Genomic DNA, 23,406 nt, shown 5'->3' on the forward strand with positions numbered 1-23,406 from the left:
TTACATCGCTATATTCTGACCCCCATAACATTTTTATTGTTATATCACAGTGTGAGGCCTCATATTTTGCCAATCTGTAGTGTTCAATGTTCCCATTTTAGAGTATTGTGTTTGACTTTTTATTCGAGTTTTTGGGAGGTGATGTGATGATAAAATGGCAAATTGGCCATTTGAATATTTTTTTTTTCCGTTACAGGCTTCATCATAAGGAATAAATACGTTTAGACTTTAAAAGTATGGGCATTTTGGGACATGGCGATGGCAATGATCTTTACTTTTTTTTTATTTTTATACTTTAATATTTTTAAAAACTTTACTTTTTCTTTCACCTATTTTGCATTTTCTTTTTTTTCAGTCCCTCTAGGGGACTTTAACATGTAATTATCTGATCGCTTCCCCCATACACTACAATAAATTACCACTGCAGTCTATGGGATATCCGCTATGTTACTATGGAGCCCATTGGAACACTACTGTGGCAAGCCTCAGATCCTTCAGAGGGCTTTAAGCTGCCACTGCAACTGAATAGCTCCCACAGCATCTGAGGGGTTAAATGTCTGTAGTGGGCAATACCGACAATCACGGACATTGCCTCCAACTGTCTGTCTGTTTTGTAAAACAGCAGGCACCTGGCGGCTATGGAGAACACTCAGCTTCCAAGTGAGCAACAAGTTTAAACCCCAGACTTCCAGTTGTCCTTAAAAGGATTAAGCCTGAAAAAGTACCCACCCACTTGGTCTAGATTTAAAAAAAAAATTCTAAGTCCACATAAAACTGTCCTTGACATATTTACAAGGACTAGTAAAAGCTCCCTGTGGGGAGGGTGTCATTCAAACATTACGGCCATGTAAAAGAGTACACAGTAAATGTGTCATTTATATTGGCTGCACTAAAAAAAAAATTATGAAATGTAATTACTTTGGAGGTGCTAAAGTGGTGGCATGGATACAGAGGAGGTTGACAATAACTGATGGGTTCGGTCAGGGGCATTTTTCCAGCTTATTAACGAGTTCAATTGCTGCGTTGCATAGCATGCAAGTATTTAAAACTTTGATTACACAGTTGTCATGTATCACTTCAAAAATGGACCAGCATCCTCATGACAGGCGATTAAATACTAATGCTGTGAATAAAACACCAAGCATGTCACTACCTCTCTTTTCTCTCTCTAGGTTTTGTTTCTCCATTCGTATGTCGCTCAGTTCACTTTCAACATTTGACTTCTCATTCTGGATATGACGCAACTCTGTCCCAATGGAATCTATTTCTGGTTGAAGACTGTCCTGGTTGGCCATCGACTTCAACTCATTTTGCCAGTCCTCAATCATCTTACGTATGTTATAGATCTTCTTTTGTCGGTCTAATTCTTCATCTTTTCTCATTCTTAAGTTCTGTTGAACGTCATCTATCTGTTATATTTACACAGAGATTGAAAAACGGTTATTCAGTATTTTAAAAGGAAAAGAAACTTGGGAGGAGTAGTTATGCAAATACTAAAACTAATACTAACCTCTTTATCTTTTCTTTCCAAAACCTCCTGCTTTTGTTTGCATTTTTGTGAGGTTTCCCGAATTTCAAGTACCTGGAAGTATGAAGAAATTTTTATAATTTGTCAAGGACGTTTATAAAAATTAAAATTACCACCTTTTCCCCAAAATTAAAATAAACAAAAAATTTGTTTTAAAATATAAAAATCTGTCATCACCGTACTAAAATCTAAAAAATTAGAGGGTCCAGTGTTGAAGGGATAAAAGAATCGCCCTGAGCTCCAGGACATTGATCGGAAGCTTGGACTCCGACCGAGACCATGTGCCTTGGACTGTCCTGGGAGTGAACACTCCTCCGCAACCTTTCAGACTGGCGACGGTGGTAACAACCATCTAGGATATTGGAAGGAAGGAGCTTCCCAGAACAGGAACCGACAGAGGGACGACCTCACTTGAGGAGAGAGGCGGATGGGTAGTCCAGACTCAGACGATTTGTCCCAAGAGGACAGGATCGCTCTCTGGAACGTGCGAGAGTGGAACTGGACAAAAGGAATCGCCTCGAAACAGGCGACCATCTTCCCTAACTTCCTTATGCAGAGGCGAAGGGACGGAAGCCTGCAGTCGAGAAGAACCCTCACCGAGCGGTGTAAGGCCAGACGCTTGTCCGGAGGAAGGCGAACTTCTGCCGCTTCCGTGTCCAGAAGCATACCCAGGAAGACCAGTTGTCTGGAGGGAGTCAGATGACTTCTGAAGATTGACCAGCCACCCGAAACGTGCAAGGGCTTCCAGCGTGATCTTTACGCTGCTCGACTCCTGAGCGAAAGAGGGAGCCTTGATGAGGATGTCGTCCAGATAAGGCATAAGGAAGATGTCTCTGGAACGGAGCAGAGCGAGAAGAGGGGCCAGAATTTTTGTGAAGACCCAAGGCGCAGTCGCCAGCCCGAACGGGAGAGCGACAAACTGGTAATGATAGTCTCCAATTGCAAACCTCAGGAAGCGCTGAAGGTATGCGTCCTGGATATCTACGGCCAAAAGGAATTCTCTTCCCCCCCCCCCCCGTTCCAGAGAAGCAATTACGGAACGAAGGGATTCCATCCAAAACCGCTGGAGATGGAGAAACCTGTTCAGCAGTTTGAGGTCCAGGATTGGGCACACAGACCCCTCCTTTTTGGGGACCACAAAAAGGTTTGAGAAGAGCCCCTTGAACCTCTCTGCTAGGGGAACAGGAGAGAAGGCTCCTCGGTCCAGGAGGCGCTGAATGGCCTGGGAGAAGGCGGCCGCCTGCTCGGTGTCCCGTGGAGGACGCGATTGAAAAAACCTGTCTGGGGGGAGGGACGAGAACTCGATCGCGTATCCTGAGGATACAATCTCGAGTGTCCAAGCGTCGGAGACATGGGTCCGCCAGACATCCTGGAAGAGGAGGAGGCGGCCCCCCACCCTGTTTGGTGGTGGCGCACATTCAGACTGAGTCCTGGGACGCCAGGATGGCTGTGCCCGAAAGGACGGCTTTTTGCATCGATCCTGGGACGATCTTACACGGGGTGGAGAAGGAGATGCGTCAGAGGAAGAAACGCGGTCTACTCTGGGACGCTTTTGTGATTGCCGTGTGCTGACGGATTCACCAGAGGGAAGTGACCTGGGGGGGGATGGGGGGGGTCACCCGAGCAAGAAGCTCTGGAGAGTGCATCCGAGGGAGGTGCAGCCTGCGCTGGTGGCGGATTCTCAACCAAGCGACCCACTATAGATGGGGTGGATTGGGAGATTTTAGAGAGGTTTTCAACCACCTGAGAGAGGGTTCTAGCCCAATCCGGAAACTCAGATGCCAGGGGGGGGGGGGGGGGGGGGGCAGCAGTATGGGCTGAAAGGGGGGCCCCTGCCTGGGAGTGCAGACTGAATCTGGTTGCCCGCAAGGGTATTTTGCCTGACACATGGAGCAGGCATAACGGACAGCTATTGGCAGCTTAGGATGAGCACCCGTGGGATCAGACATGATGGTTATCCACACCTGAGGCTGTAGAGGGTACAGTGACCTGAGGAGAGCAGACAACAGTTCCTACCAGAGCCAGGAGCGAGCGCCGCCGTAGGAGGATGTCCCCTGAGAAGAGCTTCCTGAACGCTGTGGCAGGAAGAGAAGGCCCCACCCCTCAGGTCCTGCAATCTCCCGCTCAACCTCTGCCGCAGCAGTGCGCCGATCAGTAACCCCCGCAGCGCCTGTATAGTTTGTGACTGCGGTCCGCCAGCAGGCTGCCCTAGAGAGCCGATGTGGAGCGCCGCCCGTCTTGCAAGCAGGAGAGATGGTAATGATAGACTTGTGCCACTTCCTCTCCTATGCGTCCCGGACCGAGCACCTGAGATAGGTCCCGCCCCCCTCCCAACCAGAATGTACTCCGTCTATTCTGGAACTCAAGAGGTCTAATAGAGAGTGCCTCTTCTAGGGGAGGGAGGAGTCAAAGGCCGGCATTACTTAATCTGTCCTGCCTCCATCTTCATCCTACCTCTTCTCCAGCAGGGTCACCCCTTCAGTTACTGGCACCGTAGTGGCAGGACACTGGAAGAGGGACTTGGATGGGTGACCCTTCCGCTGGCGGGATGCAGGGGAGCGAGGCTGCCCTGGTCCACCTTGTCTTGTGGGGAAGGAGGCAGCGTGGCAGGCCAAAACTGGCATGCTCCCCCGGGAGAACAGGGAGGCTAGGCGACCACTGTTTCCCACCTGAGAAAGCAATAAAATTAAAATTAAAATCTTCAGGGAGGTCTTGCCTCTTATTGACACTAGAAAAAACTGAAGCACTCTCTCCAGGCTGGAGGGGGTATAGCTGCCAGGGTAGGGGCTAACAGCTTTTACCTAGTGTCAACGCCTCCTAGAGGACATAGCTATACCCACGGTTCCCGTGTTCCCCAATGAATATGGGCGAGAAATAGGGGGGGGGAGTCGCTGTTTTTTTGCTTGTTTTTTGTTGCTTCACCACCCCACAAATTGTATAAAAATCTACAGACCACCCTGGAAAAAAATGATGACGCAAGGAAAAAACTAGCTATTTTTTTAAAGAAAAACTATACTAATGTAGTATTGCCGTATTCGTACTGACCTGGAGGATGAAAGGCACAGGTCAGTTTTACTGCATAAAAACACAACCCATAAAACTGAGGCGGAATTAGGTTTTTTTTTTCAATTTCACCCTATTTTTCCAGCTTCCCACTTCATTGTATGAAACAGTAAATGGTGCCTTTAGAAAGAGCAACTTGTCCTGCAAAAAAGAAGTCCTCATGCAGCTATGTGAAAGAAAAAAAAGAAAAATATGGGTCTGTGAAGGCCACGAGTAAAAAATTGAAAATCTCCCAGGGTAGAAAGGGTTAAAAAAGTATTTCATTTTAACTTTGGGCCACTAAACAAAAATAATTACATCCTGCCCTAACAGGTTCACATACTTGGAAGATCTGGAGGCGATTAGAAACATAGAATGTGTCGGCAGATGAGAACCATTTGGCCCATCTAGTCTGCCCAATATACTGAGTACTATGGATAGCCCCTGGCCCTATCTTATATGAAGGATGGCCTTATGCCTATCCCATGCATGCTTAAACTCCTCCACTGTATTTGCAGCTGCCACTTCTGCAGGAAGGCTATTCCATGCATCCACTACTCTCTCAGTAAAGTAATACTTCCTGATATTAGTTTTAAATTAGAGGGGCAAAGGTTTAAAAGTATGTCCTCTTGTAGCAGTTTTTCTTCTTTTAAATATTCTCTCCTCTTTTACCTTGTTGATTCCCTTTATGTATTTAAAAGTTTCTATCATATCCCCTCTGTCTCGTCTTTCTTCCAAGCTATACATGTTAAAGGTCCTTTAATCTTTCCTGGGAAATTTTATCCTGCAATCCATGTACCAGTTTAGTAGCTCTTCTCTGAACTCTCTCCAATATGGTCTCCAGTACTGAGCACAATACTCCAAATGAGGTCTCACTAGTGCTCTGTAGAGCAGCATGAGCACCTCCCTCTTTCTACTGGTAATCCCTCTCCCTATACACCCAAACATTCTGCTAGCATTTCCTGCTGCTCTATGACATGGTCTGCCTACCTTTAAGTCTTCTGAAATAAGGACCCTTAAATCCCTTTCCTCATATACTGAGGTTAGGACTGTGTAACCGAGTTTATATTCTGCTCTTGGGTTTTTACGTCCCAGGTGCATTATCTTGCACTTATCAACATTAAATTTTAGTTGCCATATTTTTGACCATTCCTCTAGTTTTCCTAAGTCCTTTTCCATTTGGTGTATTCCTCCAGGAACATCAACCCTGTTACAAATCTTTGTGTCATCAGCAAAAAGACACACCTTACCATCGAGGCCTTCTGCAATTTCGCTGATAAAGATATTAAACAATATGGGTGCCAGAACAGATCCCTGAGGTCCCCCACTGGTAACAAGACCATGGTCTGAATATACTCCATTGACTACAACCCTCTGTTGCCTGTCCCTCAGCCACTGCCTAATCCATTCAACAATATGGGAGTCCAAGCCCAAAGACTGCACTTTATTGATAAGCTTTCTATGTGGGACAGTATCAAAAGCCTTACTAAAGTCTAGATAAGCAATGTCTACTGCACCTCCGCCATCTATTATTTTAGTCACCCAATCAAAAAAATCAATAAGATTAGTTTGACATGATCTCCCTGAAGTAAACCCATGCTGTTTTTCATCTTTCAATCCATGGGATTTTAGATGTTCCACAATCCTCTCCTTAAGTATGGTTTCCATTAATTTCCCCACTATTGATGTCAGGCTTACTGGCCTATAGTTGCCCGATTCCTCCCTACTACCTTTCTTGTGAATGGGCACAACATTTGCTAATTTCCAATCTTCTGGGACGACTCCTGTTGCCAGTGATTGAAACCATGCAAAAAGGGCATAAAAAGGAGCTTAGCACTGAAAAAATACTTTGGTCTTGAGGTTGTTATTGACTACTGTAGGCATGCTCAACCTGCGGCCTTCCAGCTGTTGCAAAAACTACAACTCCCATCAGTCCCTGACAGCCTACAGCTATCATCCTACAGAAGGGCATCGTGGAAGTTAAAGTTTTACAACAGGAGGGCTGCAGGTTGAGCATCCCTGGAGTACAGCATTCAAATGGTTAAATAAGCAAGCTGAGTTATATCTGACCCTAGCTCTTGCAGAAGATGTAACATACAGACACCCATAATCCCATGCTATTATAGTACTGTGTGGTGTATGAGGTACCCACTCCCCACACTAATATGGTGCAATTCAGAAAGGGGCTAATACATCACACCCAAAAGTAATATTTTCCAAGACTAAGTGAATCCCCTTATTTCTAGGCCTCCATTTTTTCTAGATCAGGAATCAGCAACCTTCGTCACTCCAGCTGCTGTGAAACTACAACTCCCAGCATGCAAACAGCATTATAACTCCGATAGAAGTGAATGAAGCATTCTGGGAATTGTAGTTTCTGAACAGCTGGAGTGCCGGAGGTTGCTGATCCCCGTTCTAGATACCAGTAGATGCATTTTGTATTATGTAAAGCACCAATTTTACATTGGTCTCTGATTAAATAAATTTCCCAGATTTCATATACAGTAATTCTTAGAAAGGTATTAAATGAAATCCTGATCTAAGATTAACTAAGATCCTCCATAATTCGTAGCTCTCTCTCCTGTCTTCAAGACTTTTCTCGAGCTGCACCTACTCCCTGTAATGCTCTGTCCCGGAATATCAAGTCAATTCTCAACTTCCCTACCTTCAAACATGCCTTAAAAACACATCTTTTCAGGCAGGCTTATTAAGCTTCCTAAATTGACTCACCCCCCTTACCCCCTCCAACTCTTCAGATCTTCTGACAGTCCTAAACCCAAAGTACTAGCACACGCAGATCGGCCTAGACCACTTTCAGTACCGAGATGGCTGGACTACTTAATATAACAATCAACTACCTTTGTGTCACCTCCACTTCCTCATAGATTGTAAGCTCTTGCGAGCAGGGGCCTCACTCCTAATGTTTCAGTTGTATATTAGCCAGTTATGTTGTGATGTCTTTTGTTTTTGTACATGAACCCTCTGAATTGTAAATGGTGAAAGATTAATAAACTCTCTTAGGAATTCTTACTTTCTCTTTAATTCTGCCATCAATTTGCTTATGTTGTTTGTCATATTGTTGTTGTTTTTGAGTAAGTGGAGCTTGGGATTCTTGTTTCTGCTTTAATTCTTCTTTTATCTGATCACGTACTTTCCTTATTTCTTCATATTGCTGACGTACATTTTCATATTCCTGGCAAAGAAGAAAGGAAAAAAAAAATATTTAACAGACATGTTTTGCATAGTAATATCAATACCAAAATGGGAGATTTAATACTGCACTAAATGGTTTGAAATTCCAGATATTGGCAAATTGTACATTTGCACAACTTACACATACAGCTTATAACGATATTGATTAAATGCATAATTACCACCCAAGGACGTTTCCTTTCCAGCATCTCTATTTTATCAAGGTGGCGCTTCCTCTCATAATATCTTTCAACATCTTGCTTGTATCTTTCATTTCTTTGCTTTAATTTTTCCAAAAACTCTTCTTTGCTTTTACAAGCATCCTAAAAGATCAACATAAACATATGAACATGTATTATCTATATTTTTTGTTACTAATCTGGATAGTGAACATATGCCCTTTCTTCTGATCTGTTTTTGTCGGGGCATTATTGCCCGAGATGCTGTTAAGGGCATTTAGACATGGGCTTTACAGAAGCTACCTGGAACCTAGGCACAATGAGATGTTTACTGACATCTGTGGTAGAGTTTTCTATACTTTGTGACCTATGCATAAGTTATTGTGCAGGGAGGGGGGAGTAGATAAATTGCGATCTATTACGAATGGTGTAATCCTGTGTTAACTAGAGCAGTCAGAAAGTGAAAAACGAACACATGGAACACAACGCAGAGAGTATAAACTGCTAGTGGCGTTTGGTCAATTATCACACAACCAAGTTGGTGTGTCTTTTATTTTGGATTCTGTAGCAGGGTATATATATATATATATATATATTGAGGCACAGTCACATTTATACTAGGTAGCATCTCCCCTTGCTGCAACAGAGGCTGGCAACTGGGATCTGTAATTCAGCCAAGGTGGTTGTTAGCTGCTGTCCAGCATGGGAATTGCTGGATACCCTAAAAGATCAGATTGTGTAAGGCAGGCAGTGTGTGGGAGGGCATTATCTTGATGAAACACCATATCTCCTAATTGACCTTACGACTAATCACACAATGTCCTGCACAAACCAAAGATTGGTCAATGTTCCCTTCAGGAATACCAGACTGAAACGGCCATGGAAGGCAATTGTGCTCCTCACCATGACACATTATTGCAGTACACGTACTACAGCAGTCCTGCAAAACTCTGATGCGGCCATCATTAGTACCAAGGCAGAAACTGCTGTCATCACTGAACACTACTCTTTGCCATTCAAGCCTCCAATGGTGTTCTCTCTGCACCAGTGCAGGTGCTCTTGGTGATCAGGGCCATTTCTAGGGGCGGGCGGGACGGGCGGGACAGGCGGTCGCCCGGGGCGCTGTCAGAAGGGGGGCGTCAGAAGGGGGTGACGTCTAATCATACTGCCAGCCCTGCGGTCCGGCACTCAGCAGCCTGAAAACACCATAAGAAGACTCCTCCTCCCAGCCTGCTCCTGATCAGAGGAGCCGACATTGCAGTAAGAACTGCTGGTCACTGCCCCCTCCCCCACGGCTAGCTGGTGCCCTGTTAACCCTTACCCTCTTATTTACACAGCTGCTGGTGTAAATGATGCAGCTATGTAGTCTGGACCGGGGTCGGAGGGGAAGGGTTGTCAGGAGAGGCAGTGTTACTAGCTGCAGGACTGCCCTTCCACTGCATGATGGAGCCCCAGGAATCCTGCATAAAAGTGAGTGCACATGTGATGTGTACTATGTGCCTGTATGTAGTAACATGTGTGATGTGCACTATGTGCCTGTATGTAGTAACATGTGTGATGTGTACTATGTGCCTGTATGTAGTAACATGTGTGATGTGCACTATGTGCCTGTATGTAGTAACATGTGTGATGTGTACCATGTGCCTGTATGTAGTAACATGTGTGATGTGCACCATGTGCCTGTATGTAGTAACATGTGTGATGTGCACCATGTGCCTGTATGTAGTAACATGTGTGATGTGCACTATGTGCCTGTATGTAGTAACATGTGTGATGTGCACTATGTGCCTGTATGTAGTAACATGTGTGATGTGCACTATGTGCCTGTATGTAGTAACATGTGTGATGTGCACTATGTGCCTGTATGTAGTAACATGTGTGATGTGCACTATGTGCCTTGTATGTAATAACATGTGTGATGTGTACTATGTGCCTGTATGTAATAACATGTGTGATGTGTACTATGTGCCTGCCTGTTACCGCCCGCCCCGAGCAGTGCTGATGCCTGCTGTGAGGTGAGTGATGGTCGGGGGGGGCATTAATTACAATGGGGGGGCATTAACTACAATGGGGGGCATTAATTACAATGGGAGGGCATTAATTACAATGGGGGGGCATTAACTACAATGGGGGGGCCACTGTGGGAGACATGAAAATGGGGGCAACTGTCACTGTGGGGGACATTAAGTTTAATAAGGATCACTATGGACATTATTTAGAATGGAGGCTGCTGTGGGTGTCATTATAACTATAATGTCTGATAGGCCTAGTCCTGAGCTGAGTTATATTACCCTGCCCATGCCCTGTATAATAATGTACCCATCCCTGATACCCCTTAGTTAGTTATATTACTCCAGCGGGGTAATATAACTAAGGGGTATCAGGGTACATTATTATACAGGGCAGGGTAATATAACTCAGGACTAGGCCTATCAGACATTATACAGTTATAATGACACCCACAGCAGCCTCCATTCTAAATAATGTCCATAGTGATCCTTATTAAAAATAATGTCCCCCCACAGGCAGGCTCTGCGGGCGGCGGCGCTCACTCACTGTACGTCACGCGCCGCGTGACGTTTAGTAGTGAGGTGAGCACCGCCGCCCGCACTGCCTGCCTGTTACCGCCCGCCCGGAGTAGTGCTGAGAAAGAAGCCTGCTGTGAGTGAGAGCCCGAGTCTGTGGGACAGTGGGTCACTGGGTGCGTCACTGTGACCGTCCGTGCAATGTGGTGACACATTTTTTACAATGAGGAGCCACTTATTTCATCGAGCAGTTTTGAGGGGGGGGGGTTTTGACACTCGCCCTGAGAGAAATTTTAGCTGGAACTGCACTGTTGGTGATGATGAGAGGTCAGTGGCAATAATACTAGTGGACTGTGTGTGCATGCAGTCCTGTTTCTTATGGTCTGGGCCGTCACTGCAGGAGCTACTGCAGAACCAATCGGATGCCATGTCTGCTCTTTGCTATGTAGCAGCTCTTCTTATGCAGGTATCCTGGTGTGCATCTATCTGGCTTCACCGTCTAGAACTCTATATGCGTGTGAGTGTCGTACTCTGATCACTGTCAACCCCATTAATGCACTACAGAAACTTCTCGTCCAGCTCTTTCCAATATTTAATGAATGGACCGTCCAGCTTCTCGAAGTTCACTATTCAACACTTTTCAAAGTCCTTTAATTGCACAAATGGTGACATAGTGAACACTTCAAAAATAGCCAATTAACAGTCACGTATGTGAGCGATGCCAGACAAAAATAAGTCTGCGGAACATCTGTATGTAGAGTAGGGATCTTGGAACTTTGATCACTACATGTAACACCCTGCAGCATTGCCATATTGCAGGCTTTTTATCTTAACGCCTTCTAGGTGTTCTTTTTTCCCCATTTTCGGGTACTGTATTTACAGAGGTGTTATCTTTCATTGCAATCCTGCCTGTGATGATAGTGAGATGGCTGCTAAAAAGTTTCTCGCTCGTATCATTGGGGGGACACAGGACCGTGGGTATAGCTGCTTGCTGCCACTAGGAGGCGACACTAGCATGAAAAAGACTTAGCTCCTCCCCTGCAGGCTATACCGCTTGGAGAGAGCATGTCAGTTTTTAGCTTAGTGTCTGTAGGAGGCAGACCTCCCTGCTTAATGCAGGGAGACTTACTTTATTATTTTTTCTTTTTCCCTTTTTAGGTTTTGGGAAACAGTCGCCTAGCCTCTGTCTACCCCGGGAGCTAGGCCGGTGTCTGAATCCCTCACCGCCCGACCTCCCCAAGAAGAAAAGGTGGACCAGGGCAGCCCAGCTCCCCTGCTTCCCGCCAGCCAAGGGGTCACCTGAATCCAGCCAGACCCCCCACCATTCCAGTCTCCTGCCACTTCGGGTGCCAGCTGCTGAAGAGGTGACCCTGCTGGTAAGCCAAGGAGGGGTGAAGAGAAGAGGATGAAGATGGGGCGAGTAGTCCGGATTAGGTGAGTATTCTCGGCACCATCCCCTCCCCACCTCTCCACTAAGGTTCTGGGGCCTCTGCGAGACTGTCTGGAGGAAACAAACTCAGTTGCTGTCTGCAGGCAATTGCCTTATGATTGAATAATTCAACCCCTTCCTGCCTCTTGTCCAGAGACTGGGGCATCACAGTTTCTTTAAAAAAAAAATAAAAAAATTAAAATGTGCACCATACAGGTCCCGCCCCACTTAGCCCACATCGCAGGACCACCCTGACTGTGTGGTACCAGACTGGGCCCATGCCCTATCCCGAACAGTGGAGGATCTCTCTCTGTCTCCCAGTCCGCCCTCTGGGGCCGTTTGGTTGATAATGCTCCACCAGCGAAAATCCAGTGGAGGACCTCTGGAAGTTCCTAATCCACCCTCCGGGGTCGTTTGGTTGATAAAGCACCGCCTGCGCAATCCGGTGGATGGACCTGTAGAAGCTCATATTCAACCCCCTGGGTAGTTTGGTGGTCAAATCCCCACCGGTGCAACCTCAAAATTTATACTCAATTTTGATACCATAAAAAAGTATTGCGATACTCTATATCACGTGAAAAAAAATATATAAAAAACACCACAAAAGCAGTGTGCATTGCACATTTTATGGAACGTCTGGACCATAATAGAACAGTCCGATCCTAATTTTTGTTGGGACAAGGTGACTAAAAAATGGCAAATCGCAAGTTTTTTATTTTTTTTCTGTTACGGCGTTCACCGCATAGATTTTTTTAAAATATTTTAATAGTTCGCACTTTTTTGGGTGTGGCGATATAAAATATATAAACAATAAATAAATATTACATATGTAAAATTGGGCAAGGGGGTAATTTAAACTTAATATTTTGGTGTTTGTTTTTTTACTTTTTATTTAATAACTATTTACCCCTTTAGGGGCTAGAACCTGGGATCTTTTAATCCCTTGTCCTATTCACCATAATAGGGTGAATAGGACCTCACACTCTCCCTGCTATCCTGTGAATAGTGCACACAGCAGCATGGAGCTTACCATGGGAGCCAGGGCTTCAGTAGCGTCCTGGCTGCCATGGTAACCGATCGGAGCCCCAGGATTACACTGCTGGGGCTCCGATCAGATCTGCCTCTGCCACCAATGCAATGAGGAGGGGGTGAGGGGACCCTGTGGCCACTGCCACCAATGATTACAATAGTTATAATACTGGGGGGTGTTGGGGGCGCACTGCGCCACCGATGATTCTACTTTATAATACTTGGGGGGGGGGGGGGGGGTCGAGGGATCGCAGTGCACAGCGCCACCAATGAATATAGTTTATGCCTGAATACAAACGCAGGCTGCGCTGCGGGTGCCGGCCATATCCCATACCCAGCCTCTATGACTGTGCGCTGCGATCCGCCGCTATTAACCCATAAGGTGCCGCACCTGAGGGGTTAATAGCGGCGGATCACAGTGAGCAGTCATAGAGGCTGGAGGCTGGGTATGGGATATGTCTGGCACCCGCAGCCTGCATTTGTATTCAGGCATAAACCATATTAATTGGTGGTGCAGTGGCCATAGCCCCTCCCCTCCTCCTCGCTTCTATCAGTCCATTGGTGGCAGCGGCAGCAGCAGTACAGGGGGGAGGGACTGATTCCTTCTCCCCTGTGCTGCTGAATACAACATGGCACGCCTCGTGTGTGAAAGAGGCAGAGCAGCGGAGGGTCTAGGCGCAAATGGCGACAAGACTACAAAGTCTTGTCACCATTTAGCAATTCTAAGTCGCATTGGGGACCATTTTGGTCGCCATCTGGAGCCCTGTAGGGTCACGCTTAGTCGCACCCTCCCTCCCTGGAGCAGTTAGGTCCGAGCGCGGGGATCACAGATTCGGACTCTGACATGAATCCGGTGCAATCTTCCAAGATTGCGTCCACGGTAGCCAGCAGTATTTGCACTACTACTGGATACAGTCCTTACTTTATGCATTACCTCCTCCCATTGGTTGACTAGCAGTGTTCCCTCTAAGCTGCGCAGAAATTATTGTGCCCCCGCTCATGACCGCTCACCCTGCCGCCGGCAAAATGCCTACACTAATGCCCACACTAATGCCCACACTCAAGATGATGCGACCTGTGCGGCTCAGCGTGGCGCCGCCTACACATATTACCGCTCTACTGCTGCGGCTCCTCCTTTTTCTGACCGGAAGAAGAGAGGAGGACTGGACTGAGCACGCAGCAGCCAGACGAGGTAACGTCAGCGGCGTCATCTTAGAGCCTGAGGCTAGAGTGGTTTTACTGTCAGGGTAACCCATTGGTAAAAGCTCAGCAAAGACATTATTTGAACTCATGGGTTTTCAAAAGGGCATAATAGACTGCGCAGGAATGTATCCATCTGAGGCTCGGGGTCCAGGGGCCCCCTGGGAGTCTGGGACCCCACATACTGCAGCAATATAATACCCTGGGATACCCCAGATCACACAGGGTTGTCAGACATTAACCCCTCACACTTCTTAGCTTTTCTTCTCACAGACTCTTGTTATTTAGTTTAGCTGATACACTCGAACATGTCCACAGCTGTGGCTGCGTTACATTTACAGCAGGTTACACTTGTTTCATCCTTTTGGTTCCTGGTGCTGCCCTCCGCTATGATGCCCTCACCTAAAGGACCCTCATCTACAGTGCAATCACCTATAGGACCCTCATCTACAGTGCCATCACCTATAGGACCCCATCTACAGTGCCATCACCTATAGCACCCCATCTACAGTGTCATCACCTATAGCACCCCATCTACAGTGTCATCACCTATAGCACCCCCTCTACAGTGCCATCACCTATAGCACCCCATCTACAGCGTCATCGCCTATAGCACCATCACCTACAGTGCCATCACCTATAGCACCCCATCTACAGTGCCATCACCTATAGCACACCCATCTACAGTGCCATCACCTATAGCACCCAATCTACAGCGCCATCGCCTATAGCACCCTCATCTACAGCGCCATCGCCTATAGCACCCTCATCTACAGCGCCATCGCCTATAGCACCCTCATCTACAGTGCCATCACCTATAGCACCCCATCTACAGTGCCATCACCTATAGCACCATCATCCACAGTGCCATCACCTATAGCACCATCATCCACAGTGCCATCACCTATAGCACCCTCATCCACAGTGCCATCACCTATATCACCTTCATCCACAGTGCCATCACCTATAGCACCCTCATCCACAGTGCCATCACCTATATCACCTTCATCCACAGTGCCATCACCTATAGCATTACCATCTACCATGTAATTTAATCTTGCCAAGAACAACAGCGAGATGGCGCTATACATTACCGTGCTAAAACAAATAGCACTATAGATGACTACAGTATACATTATATGCCCTGTACCATGCTGTACAATTTACAGTATAATCCATACACCATGCATTATAATCCATACACCATGCATTATAATCCATACACCATGCATTATAATCCATACACCATTCTGTACAGTATACATTATATGCCCTGTACCATGCTGTACAATTTACAGTATAATCCATACACCATGCATTATAATCCATACACCATGCCGTACAATATGCATTATAATCCATACACCATGCCGTACAATATACATAAGCCCTGTACCATGCTGTACAATATACAGTATAACACCTACACTGTGGGGTTATTGTGTATATTGTACGGCATAGTGTATTGATTATACTGTATATTGTACGGCATGGTGCAGGGATTATAATGTATATTGTACAGCATGGTGCATACCAAGGGGAGAAACAAAACTGGATCGCACATCCACAATGCTATGCTTAGAGCTAATTAAACTCGATTCTCAGTGCAAAAATAAAGTGTACAGCCCCCCATACTACATGCTGTACAAAAGGCATTAGGGTACATTTTGATCAAAAGGCATAAGCCCACTGGTGTATGAACTATACTGTATATCGTACGGCATGGGGCAGGGATTTTATAATGCATTCTGTACTGCATGGTGCAGGGATTATACTGTATACCATGGTTTATGGATTATAATATATTACACAGCATGGTGTAGGGGTTATACTGTATATTGTACAGCATGGTGTATTAACTATACTATATATTGTACGGCATGGTGCAGGGATTATAATGTATTCTGTATAGCATGGTGCAGGAATTATACTGTATATTACACAGGATGGTGCAGGGGTTACACTGTATTGTACGGGATGGCACAGGGGTTACACTGTATGCTCTTTGATGTGACAATTATCCCAGGTTTTCCTATCGCCCACCTTTAATGGCGCTCTGCCCAGCTCTGAGCTGACCCCGCTCAGCATCCGCCAAGGCTTAGAGGGAACACTGTTGACTAGCTGCACTAGCACTGTTCCAAGGCCAGCCATAGGCGTTCCCCCCCCCCCCCCCCTCCGTAGGTGGCAGAATTGCATTTCCACTGGGCACAGTATTTTCTGTATTCATTAGCCTCTTCCATAGGTGGCATTATAGCATTATCACTGTTTCAGTGTTTACCGTATGCATTACCCTCTTACATAGGTGGACTGATTGCACGTCCACTGGGTACAAAACTTGCCATATACATTACCCCCTTCCATAAACTGCGTAATTTCCCTGCCATGGGATTCAGTTTACTGCCATATGCATTACCCCCTTCCACAGGTTGCATACTTGCACTTCCTCGGGATACAGTTCTTGCAGTGCCCTCTCTTCATAGGTGGAGTAATTGCACTACCACTGACTGCAGTGCTTGCCGTAGGTATTACCCCCTTCCATAGGTGGGGTAATTATACTACCGTTGTATACAGTTCTGACTGTCTCGCTACCCACTTCCTTAAGCGGAGTGTTGCTCTACTTCAGGAGCATCACCATCACCATGTTTCCTGTTGCATTGCCCCCTTCCACAAGTGATCTGCTAACGGGGGAATAACCAAGCATCTTTGGATGCTACAATTCAACTACACCACGGCACTAGATGCCTTGGCTTCCCTCACAGTCGAGGCGTGGCAAGAGTCGATACCCGCTGGTGCCTTGTAGTCGTCATCTAGTGGCATATGGGCACCGCCACTGGATACTGTGGCTACTTCCATATTGTATCCTTTTTTTCTTCCGGTAATGGTTGGGGGCACAAAGATGTCGGCCTCTGTCCACTCAGGGGGGTTACACAACAACACTTATCTGTCCTAGATACCCCCCATCTCCACACATAGTTTTCCTTCCTTCTCCCTCACATTCTATAGAGCGGGCTCTCCATCAGCCATGAGATTGGACTCTGAGGTTTGCTAGTCCATGTCTAGCTTTTTCTGCTGTACAGACTCTTATATGGTTTTTTCCTGAAGATCCTTGTAAAGGCTTGGCGGCTTCCAAGGGGACATTCCAGGTGGATCTGTTTGATAGTTCCTGGGACAGCCCAGCGGAGTTATGACCCACCCGACTACCGGTCGGCGCTTCTTGGGTTCATCTCCACCACGCATTATTTTTACAGTTGTAAGAGGTAGTGTCTTGGTATTCACCAAGTTTGACCAGGTACTTTCCTAGGCATCAGCGGAGGCTGCTCCGGGCCGCAAGGTCTTGAAGGCGGCAGTGCATTACGCATCCTCGAGGGCGTTTTTTCCATGGGAGTGCGATTGTTTTTCCCTCCCAGTGGACTGCTTTGGGACGTCCCACGGTCCTGTGTCCCCCAATGATACGAGCGAGGAAACAAGATTTTTGTGAACTCACCTGTAAAATCTCTTTCTCGCTTAGTTCATTGGGGGGACACAGCACCCACCCAGTATTTATCATTGTTGGTGGTGGTTGGTTGTCGATCAGGTATTCAGCTCGGGTTCGCTCCCATCGGCATTTGTTGCATTCGCTTTTGCTTCGCACATGTTTCTACTGCTCCTACTGCTTGAGAACAAACTGACATGCTCTCTCTAGGCTGGAGGGGTTATAGCCTGCAGGTAAGGAGCCAAGTCTTTTTCAGCCTAATGTCGCCTCCTAGTGGCAGAAAGCAGCTATACCCACGGTCCTGTGTCCCCCAATGAACTAAGCGAGAAAGATTTTACAGGTTCACAAAAATCTCGTTATCTCTACAGAAAAGGAAGCGGCAGTCCATCATTAAAAATTCTTTTGAAATTATGTTTAACCACCTCCGGACCGCCTAACGCAGGATTGCGTTCCGGAGGTGGCAGCGCTGCGCAGAGTCACGCATATACGCGTCATCTCGCGAGACGCGAGATTTCGCTCAAAGCCGGCCCGCGCATGCGCATCGCGGGCCGGCAAAATTAAAAGAAGTATTTCGTCACCAGCCTGCCAGCAACGATCATTGGCTGGCAGGCTGGCGATTTTCAAAAAATCCAATCCAAAGTCATATAACAGATCATATTAGTAAATATGATCTGTTATATGGCTTGTCTGCTCCTGTGCTGGTCCTTTTCGTCGGTTGGATCCAGCACAGGAGCAGACTGAACTGTGAGTACACCAAACACTACACCTTAGCCCCAGATCACCCACCTGCACCCCAATTAACCCTTTGATCACCCCTTTGATCGCCCCTGTCAATCACTAGTGAAAGGAAAAAAAGTGATCAGTGTAAACTGTCACTTTTTTTTTTTCACTGGTATTGGCTGTTAGGTTTTAGGGATAGTTTAGGCCCCTTGGTTAGGTAGTTAGCGTCAGTTAGCGCCCACCCCACCGCACCGCAGTCACTTTTATTCGCTGTTTAGCGTATCGCTAATCAGCATTTGTACTTTTATAGTATCTGTAAGTGATCAAAACTGATCACGGTCAGATCTATAATAGTATTAGTGTCACCTTAGCTCGCCCTCCACCCAAAACGCAGTGTTTGCCCGATCAGGCCTGATCGGTCGCCCACACGTGCGTTCACCCACGCCCGCCCCACCGCAGTGACAAAAAATTATTATTTTTTGATCACTGCACATTCATTTTACACGCACTGCGGCGATAAAAAAATCAGTTTTGATATTTTTTATCAACCGCAGCAGCCTCCGGTACTTCGCTAGCCTCCCCTTTGTAAGACAGGTTTGCTTTTTTTCTTGGGTAGTCTCAGGGAATACCCCTAAATTTAGTAGTCCAAAATGTCAAACAGGGGGTATTCTTCTGAAGAGGCCTACAGGATTCTGACCCAGTCGGATGAGGAGTGGGAACCCTCATCTGACGAATCTAGCGGGTCAGAATATGAACCTGTGGAAAGCAGTGGCTCTCTGACCCAAAGTTCGGACGAGGAGGTGGAGGTCCCTGGCAGCACCAGGCGTACCCGGCCCCATGTCGCTAGACCACAGGTTACGCAGGATCCGCTTCAAGAGCAGCAGAGTGGGGCTGTCGCTGCCGGATCACGTGGTGAGGCATACACCAGCAGCGCAGCCCTTCCTGGACCTAGTACCAGCACTGCCGTACAACCTGGTGAAGTAGCGAGCACCAGAAGGGCAGTTGAAGCTGGTACGGTGGCACGTGCAATAGTTACCCCGTCGCAGCCACCGCAAAGACGGGCCCGTAGAGCCCCTAGAGTCCCTGAGGTGCTGGCAAATCCTGATTGGCAGTCACCAACTTCAGCCGCACCAGTAGTTCCCCCTTTCACCGCCCAGTCTGGAGTTCGGGTTGAGACGGCTCAAATCGGTTCGGCCCTGGGATTTTTTGAGCTGTTCTTGACTGCGGAGCTCTTGGACTTAGTCGTGGCAGAGACCAACCAGTATGCCACACAATTTATAACCGCTAACCCGGGAAGCTATTATGCCCAGCCTTTCCGGTGGAAACCAGTCCAAGTTTCCGAGCTTAAAATTTTTTTGGGCCTTCTCCTCAACATGGGCCTGACAAAAAAGCATGAATTGCGGTCATATTGGTCAACGCACCCAATTCATCACATGCCCATGTTCTCTGCTGCTATGTCCAGGACACGATTTGAGACCATCCTACGTTTTCTGCATTTTAGCGACAATACCACCTCCCGTCCCAGAGGCCACCCTGCTTTTGACCGGCTCCACAAAATTCGGCCCCTCATAGACCATTTCAACCTGAAATTTGCAGATTTGTATACCCCTGAGCAAAACATCTGCGTAGACGAGTCCCTAATACATTTTACCGGGCGCCTTGGCTTCAAACAATACATCCCAAGCAAGCGTGCCCGGTATGGGGTCAAATTGTATAAGCTCTGTGAAAGGGCCACAGGCTATACCCACAAATTTCGGATCTATGAGGGAAAAGATCAGACCCTGGAGCCGGTCGGTTGCCCTGACTACCTGGGGAGCAGTGGGAAGACAGTCTGGGACTTGGTGTCACCCTTATTCGGCAAGGGGTACCATCTTTATGTGGACAATTTCTACACAAGTGTGGCCCTCTTTAGGCATTTGTTTCTAGAACGGATTTGCGCCTGTGGCACCATGCGAACTAGTCGCGTGGGCTTCCCCCAACGGCTTGTAACCACCCGTCTTGCAAGGGGGCAGAGGGCTGCCTTGTGTAACGAAGAACTGCTCGCGGTGAAATGGAGAGACAAGCGTGACGTTTACATGCTCTCCTCCATTCACGCAGACACGACAATCCAAATTGAGCGAGCAACCCGTGTCATTGAAAAGCCCCTCTGTGTCCACGACTATAATGCGCTCATGGGAGGGGTGGACTTCAATGACCAGATGTTGTCTCCGTATTTAGTTTCCCGCAGAACCAGACGCTGGTATAAGAAGGTGTCTGTATATTTAATTCAATTGGCGCTCTACAATAGTTTTGTTCTCTACAGTAAGGCTGGGAGAACAGGATCCTTCCTCAAATTCCAGGAAGAGATCATCGAGAACCTCCTTTACCCAGGAGGTTCCGTGGCCCCATCCACCAGTGTAGTTAGCCGTCTACACGAGCGACATTTCCCCAGTGTCGTTCCTGGTACCTCAACCCAACCGTCACCCCGAAAAAGATGTCGTGTCTGTAGCAGGAGTGGAATAAGGCGTGACACCCGCTATTTCTGTCCTGACTGTGCTGACCACCCTGCCCTATGCTATGGAGAGTGTTTCCGGAAGTACCACACACAGGTACACTTAGCATAGGGATCACATCTCACCAGGACAGGCACACAGGGCTATTAGGGCCCATTCACTCACAGCTGCTGCAAACCTCTCCTTTCACCTGGGATAAAGTGCATAATGTACTTCGCCACATCTTTGGGCGATTTGCGCTTTGCACATTGTCCCATGGGGAAGGAGAGGTTTGTTCTATAAAAGGTAAAAAAAACTAAACAAAAAAAAAAAATACCGGTAAGTAAAAAAGTTAAATGTTCAGTTAAAAAAGTTTAAAAAAAGTTTCTATGTTCTGTTCAACAGTTAATAAAGTTATTGCTTTGCGGCCTGGTTTTTTCTTTTTTGTTTTGTTTTTTTTACCTTTCAGGTGGACCAACCGATCGACTAGCTGCAGCACTGATGTGCATTCGGACAGAAGCATTGCGCTGCTGTCAGATTACACGCAAGTCGGTGTATGCGGCGCTGCAAGACGAGATTTCTCCTCTGCAGTAAAAGATACGTTTGCCGAGGCATATGAGCTGAGGAGGTGGCGGTGTTCATATACTTTGGCAAACACTTTGTATATATAAAAAAAAAAATCCCGGCAATGATTTATTCATCCACATCGATTGATGTGAATGGAGAAATCTGGTTTGCCAGGGCATACGAGCTGAAGTGGGTATGGATGTTGGGCGGAGCTCCTATGTCCTGGCAGACGCCTTTCCCCTCCTTTTTCTTTTTTTGGCAGAGATTTTTTCATCCACATTGATCGATGCGAATGAAGAAATCTGTGCCGTTCATTTTTTTCTTTCAGCCCAGAGGCTGAACGGAAAAAAAAAATCTCATTACCCGTATGCTCAATATAAGGAGAATAGCAGAAACTCCTAATGCTGGGCATACATGTAATGATTGCGGAGACCCTCAAATGCCAGGGCAGTACAAACACCCCACAAATAACACCATTTTGGAAAGAAGACACCCCAAGGTATTCGCTGAGGGGCATATTGAGTCCATGAAAGATTGAAATTTTTGTCCCAAGTTAGCGGAAAGGGAGACTTTGTGAGAACAAAATCAAAAAAATCAATTTCCGCTAACTTGTGCCAATTTTTTTTTTTTTCAATGAACTCGCCATGCCCCTCATTGAATACCTTGGGGTGTCTTCTTTCCAAAATGGGGTCACATGTGGGGTATTTATACTGCCCTGGCATTTTAGGGGCCCCAAAGCGTGAGAAGAAGTCTGGTATCCAAATGTCTAAAAATGCCCTCCTAAAAGGAATTTGGGCACCTTTGCCCACCTAGGCTGCAAAAAAGTGTCACACATGTGGTATCTCCGTATTCAGCAGAAGTTGGGGAATATGTTTTGGGGTGTCATTTTACATATACCCATGCTGGGTGAGATAAATATCTTGGTCAAATGCCAACTTTGTATAAAAAAAATGGGAAAAGTTGTCTTTTGCCAAGATATTTCTCTCACCCAGCATGGGTATATGTAAAAAGACACCCCAAAACACATTCCCCACCTTCTCCTGAGTACGGAGATACCAGATGTGTGACACTTTTTTGCAGCCTAGGTGGGCAAAGGGGCCCACATTCCAAAGAGCACCTTTCGGATTTCACAGGTCATTTACCTACTTACCAGACATTAGGGCCCCTGGAAAATGCCAGGGCAGTATAACTACCCCACAAGTGACCCCATTTTGGAAAGAAGACACCCCAAGGTATTCCGTGAGGGGCATGGCAAGTTCCTAGAATTTTTTATTTTTTGTCACAAGTTAGTGGAAAATGATGATTTTTATTTTTTATTTTTTTTTCATACAAAGTCTCATATTCCACTAACTTGTGACAAAAAATAAAAATTTCCATGAACTCACTATGCCTATCAGCGAATACCTTGGGGTCTCTTCTTTCCAAAATGGGGTCACTTGTGGGGTAGTTATACTGCCCTGGCATTCTAGGGGCCCAAATGTGTGGTAAGGAGTTTGAAATCAAATTCAGTAAAAAATGACCTATGAAATCCAAAAGGTGCTCTTTGGAATGTGGGCCCCTTTGCCCACCTAGGCTGCAAAAAAGTGTCACACATCTGGTATCCCCGTACTCAGGAGAAGTTGAGGAATGTGTTTTGGGGTGTCTTTTTACATATACCCATGCTGGGTGAGATAAATATCTTGGTCAAATGCCAACTTTGTATAAAAAAATGGGAAAAGTTGTCTTTTGCCAAGATATTTCTCTCACCCAGCATGGGTATATGTAAAATGACACCCCAAAACACATTCCCCACCTTCTCCTGAGTACGGAGATACCAGATGTGTGACACTTTTTTGCAGCCTAGGTGGGCAAAGGGGCCCATATTCCAAAGAGCACCTTTCGGATTTGACAGGTCATTTTTTTCAGAATTTGATTTCAAACTCCTTACCACACATTTGGGCCCCTAGAATGCCAGGGCAGTATAACTACCCCACAAGTGACCCCATTTTGGAAAGAAGAGACCCCAAGGTATTTCGTTATGGGCATAGTGAGTTCATAGAAGTTTTTATTTTT

At 46.5% G+C, this 23,406-nt stretch overlaps 1 protein-coding gene across 2 annotated transcripts in view; it reads right to left on the reverse strand.

The window, feature by feature from the left end:
* SMC5 (structural maintenance of chromosomes 5) overlaps positions 1–23,406 on the reverse strand; it is a 208,356-nt gene that overhangs the window by 138,681 nt on the left and 46,269 nt on the right. For both annotated transcript variants that reach the window (XM_040417086.1, XM_040417087.1), the window contains exons 6-9: positions 7,945–8,085; positions 7,602–7,763; positions 1,511–1,582; positions 1,154–1,409 (exon numbers count right to left, since the gene is read on the reverse strand). In XM_040417086.1, the coding sequence (XP_040273020.1) occupies positions 1,154–1,409; positions 1,511–1,582; positions 7,602–7,763; positions 7,945–8,085 (631 nt within the window). The remainder of the gene's footprint in view (positions 1–1,153; positions 1,410–1,510; positions 1,583–7,601; positions 7,764–7,944; positions 8,086–23,406) is intronic.

The sequence above is a fragment of the Bufo bufo genome, chromosome 2 (genome assembly GCF_905171765.1).
Source record: "Bufo bufo chromosome 2, aBufBuf1.1, whole genome shotgun sequence".
Lineage (NCBI taxonomy): Eukaryota > Metazoa > Chordata > Amphibia > Anura > Bufonidae > Bufo > Bufo bufo.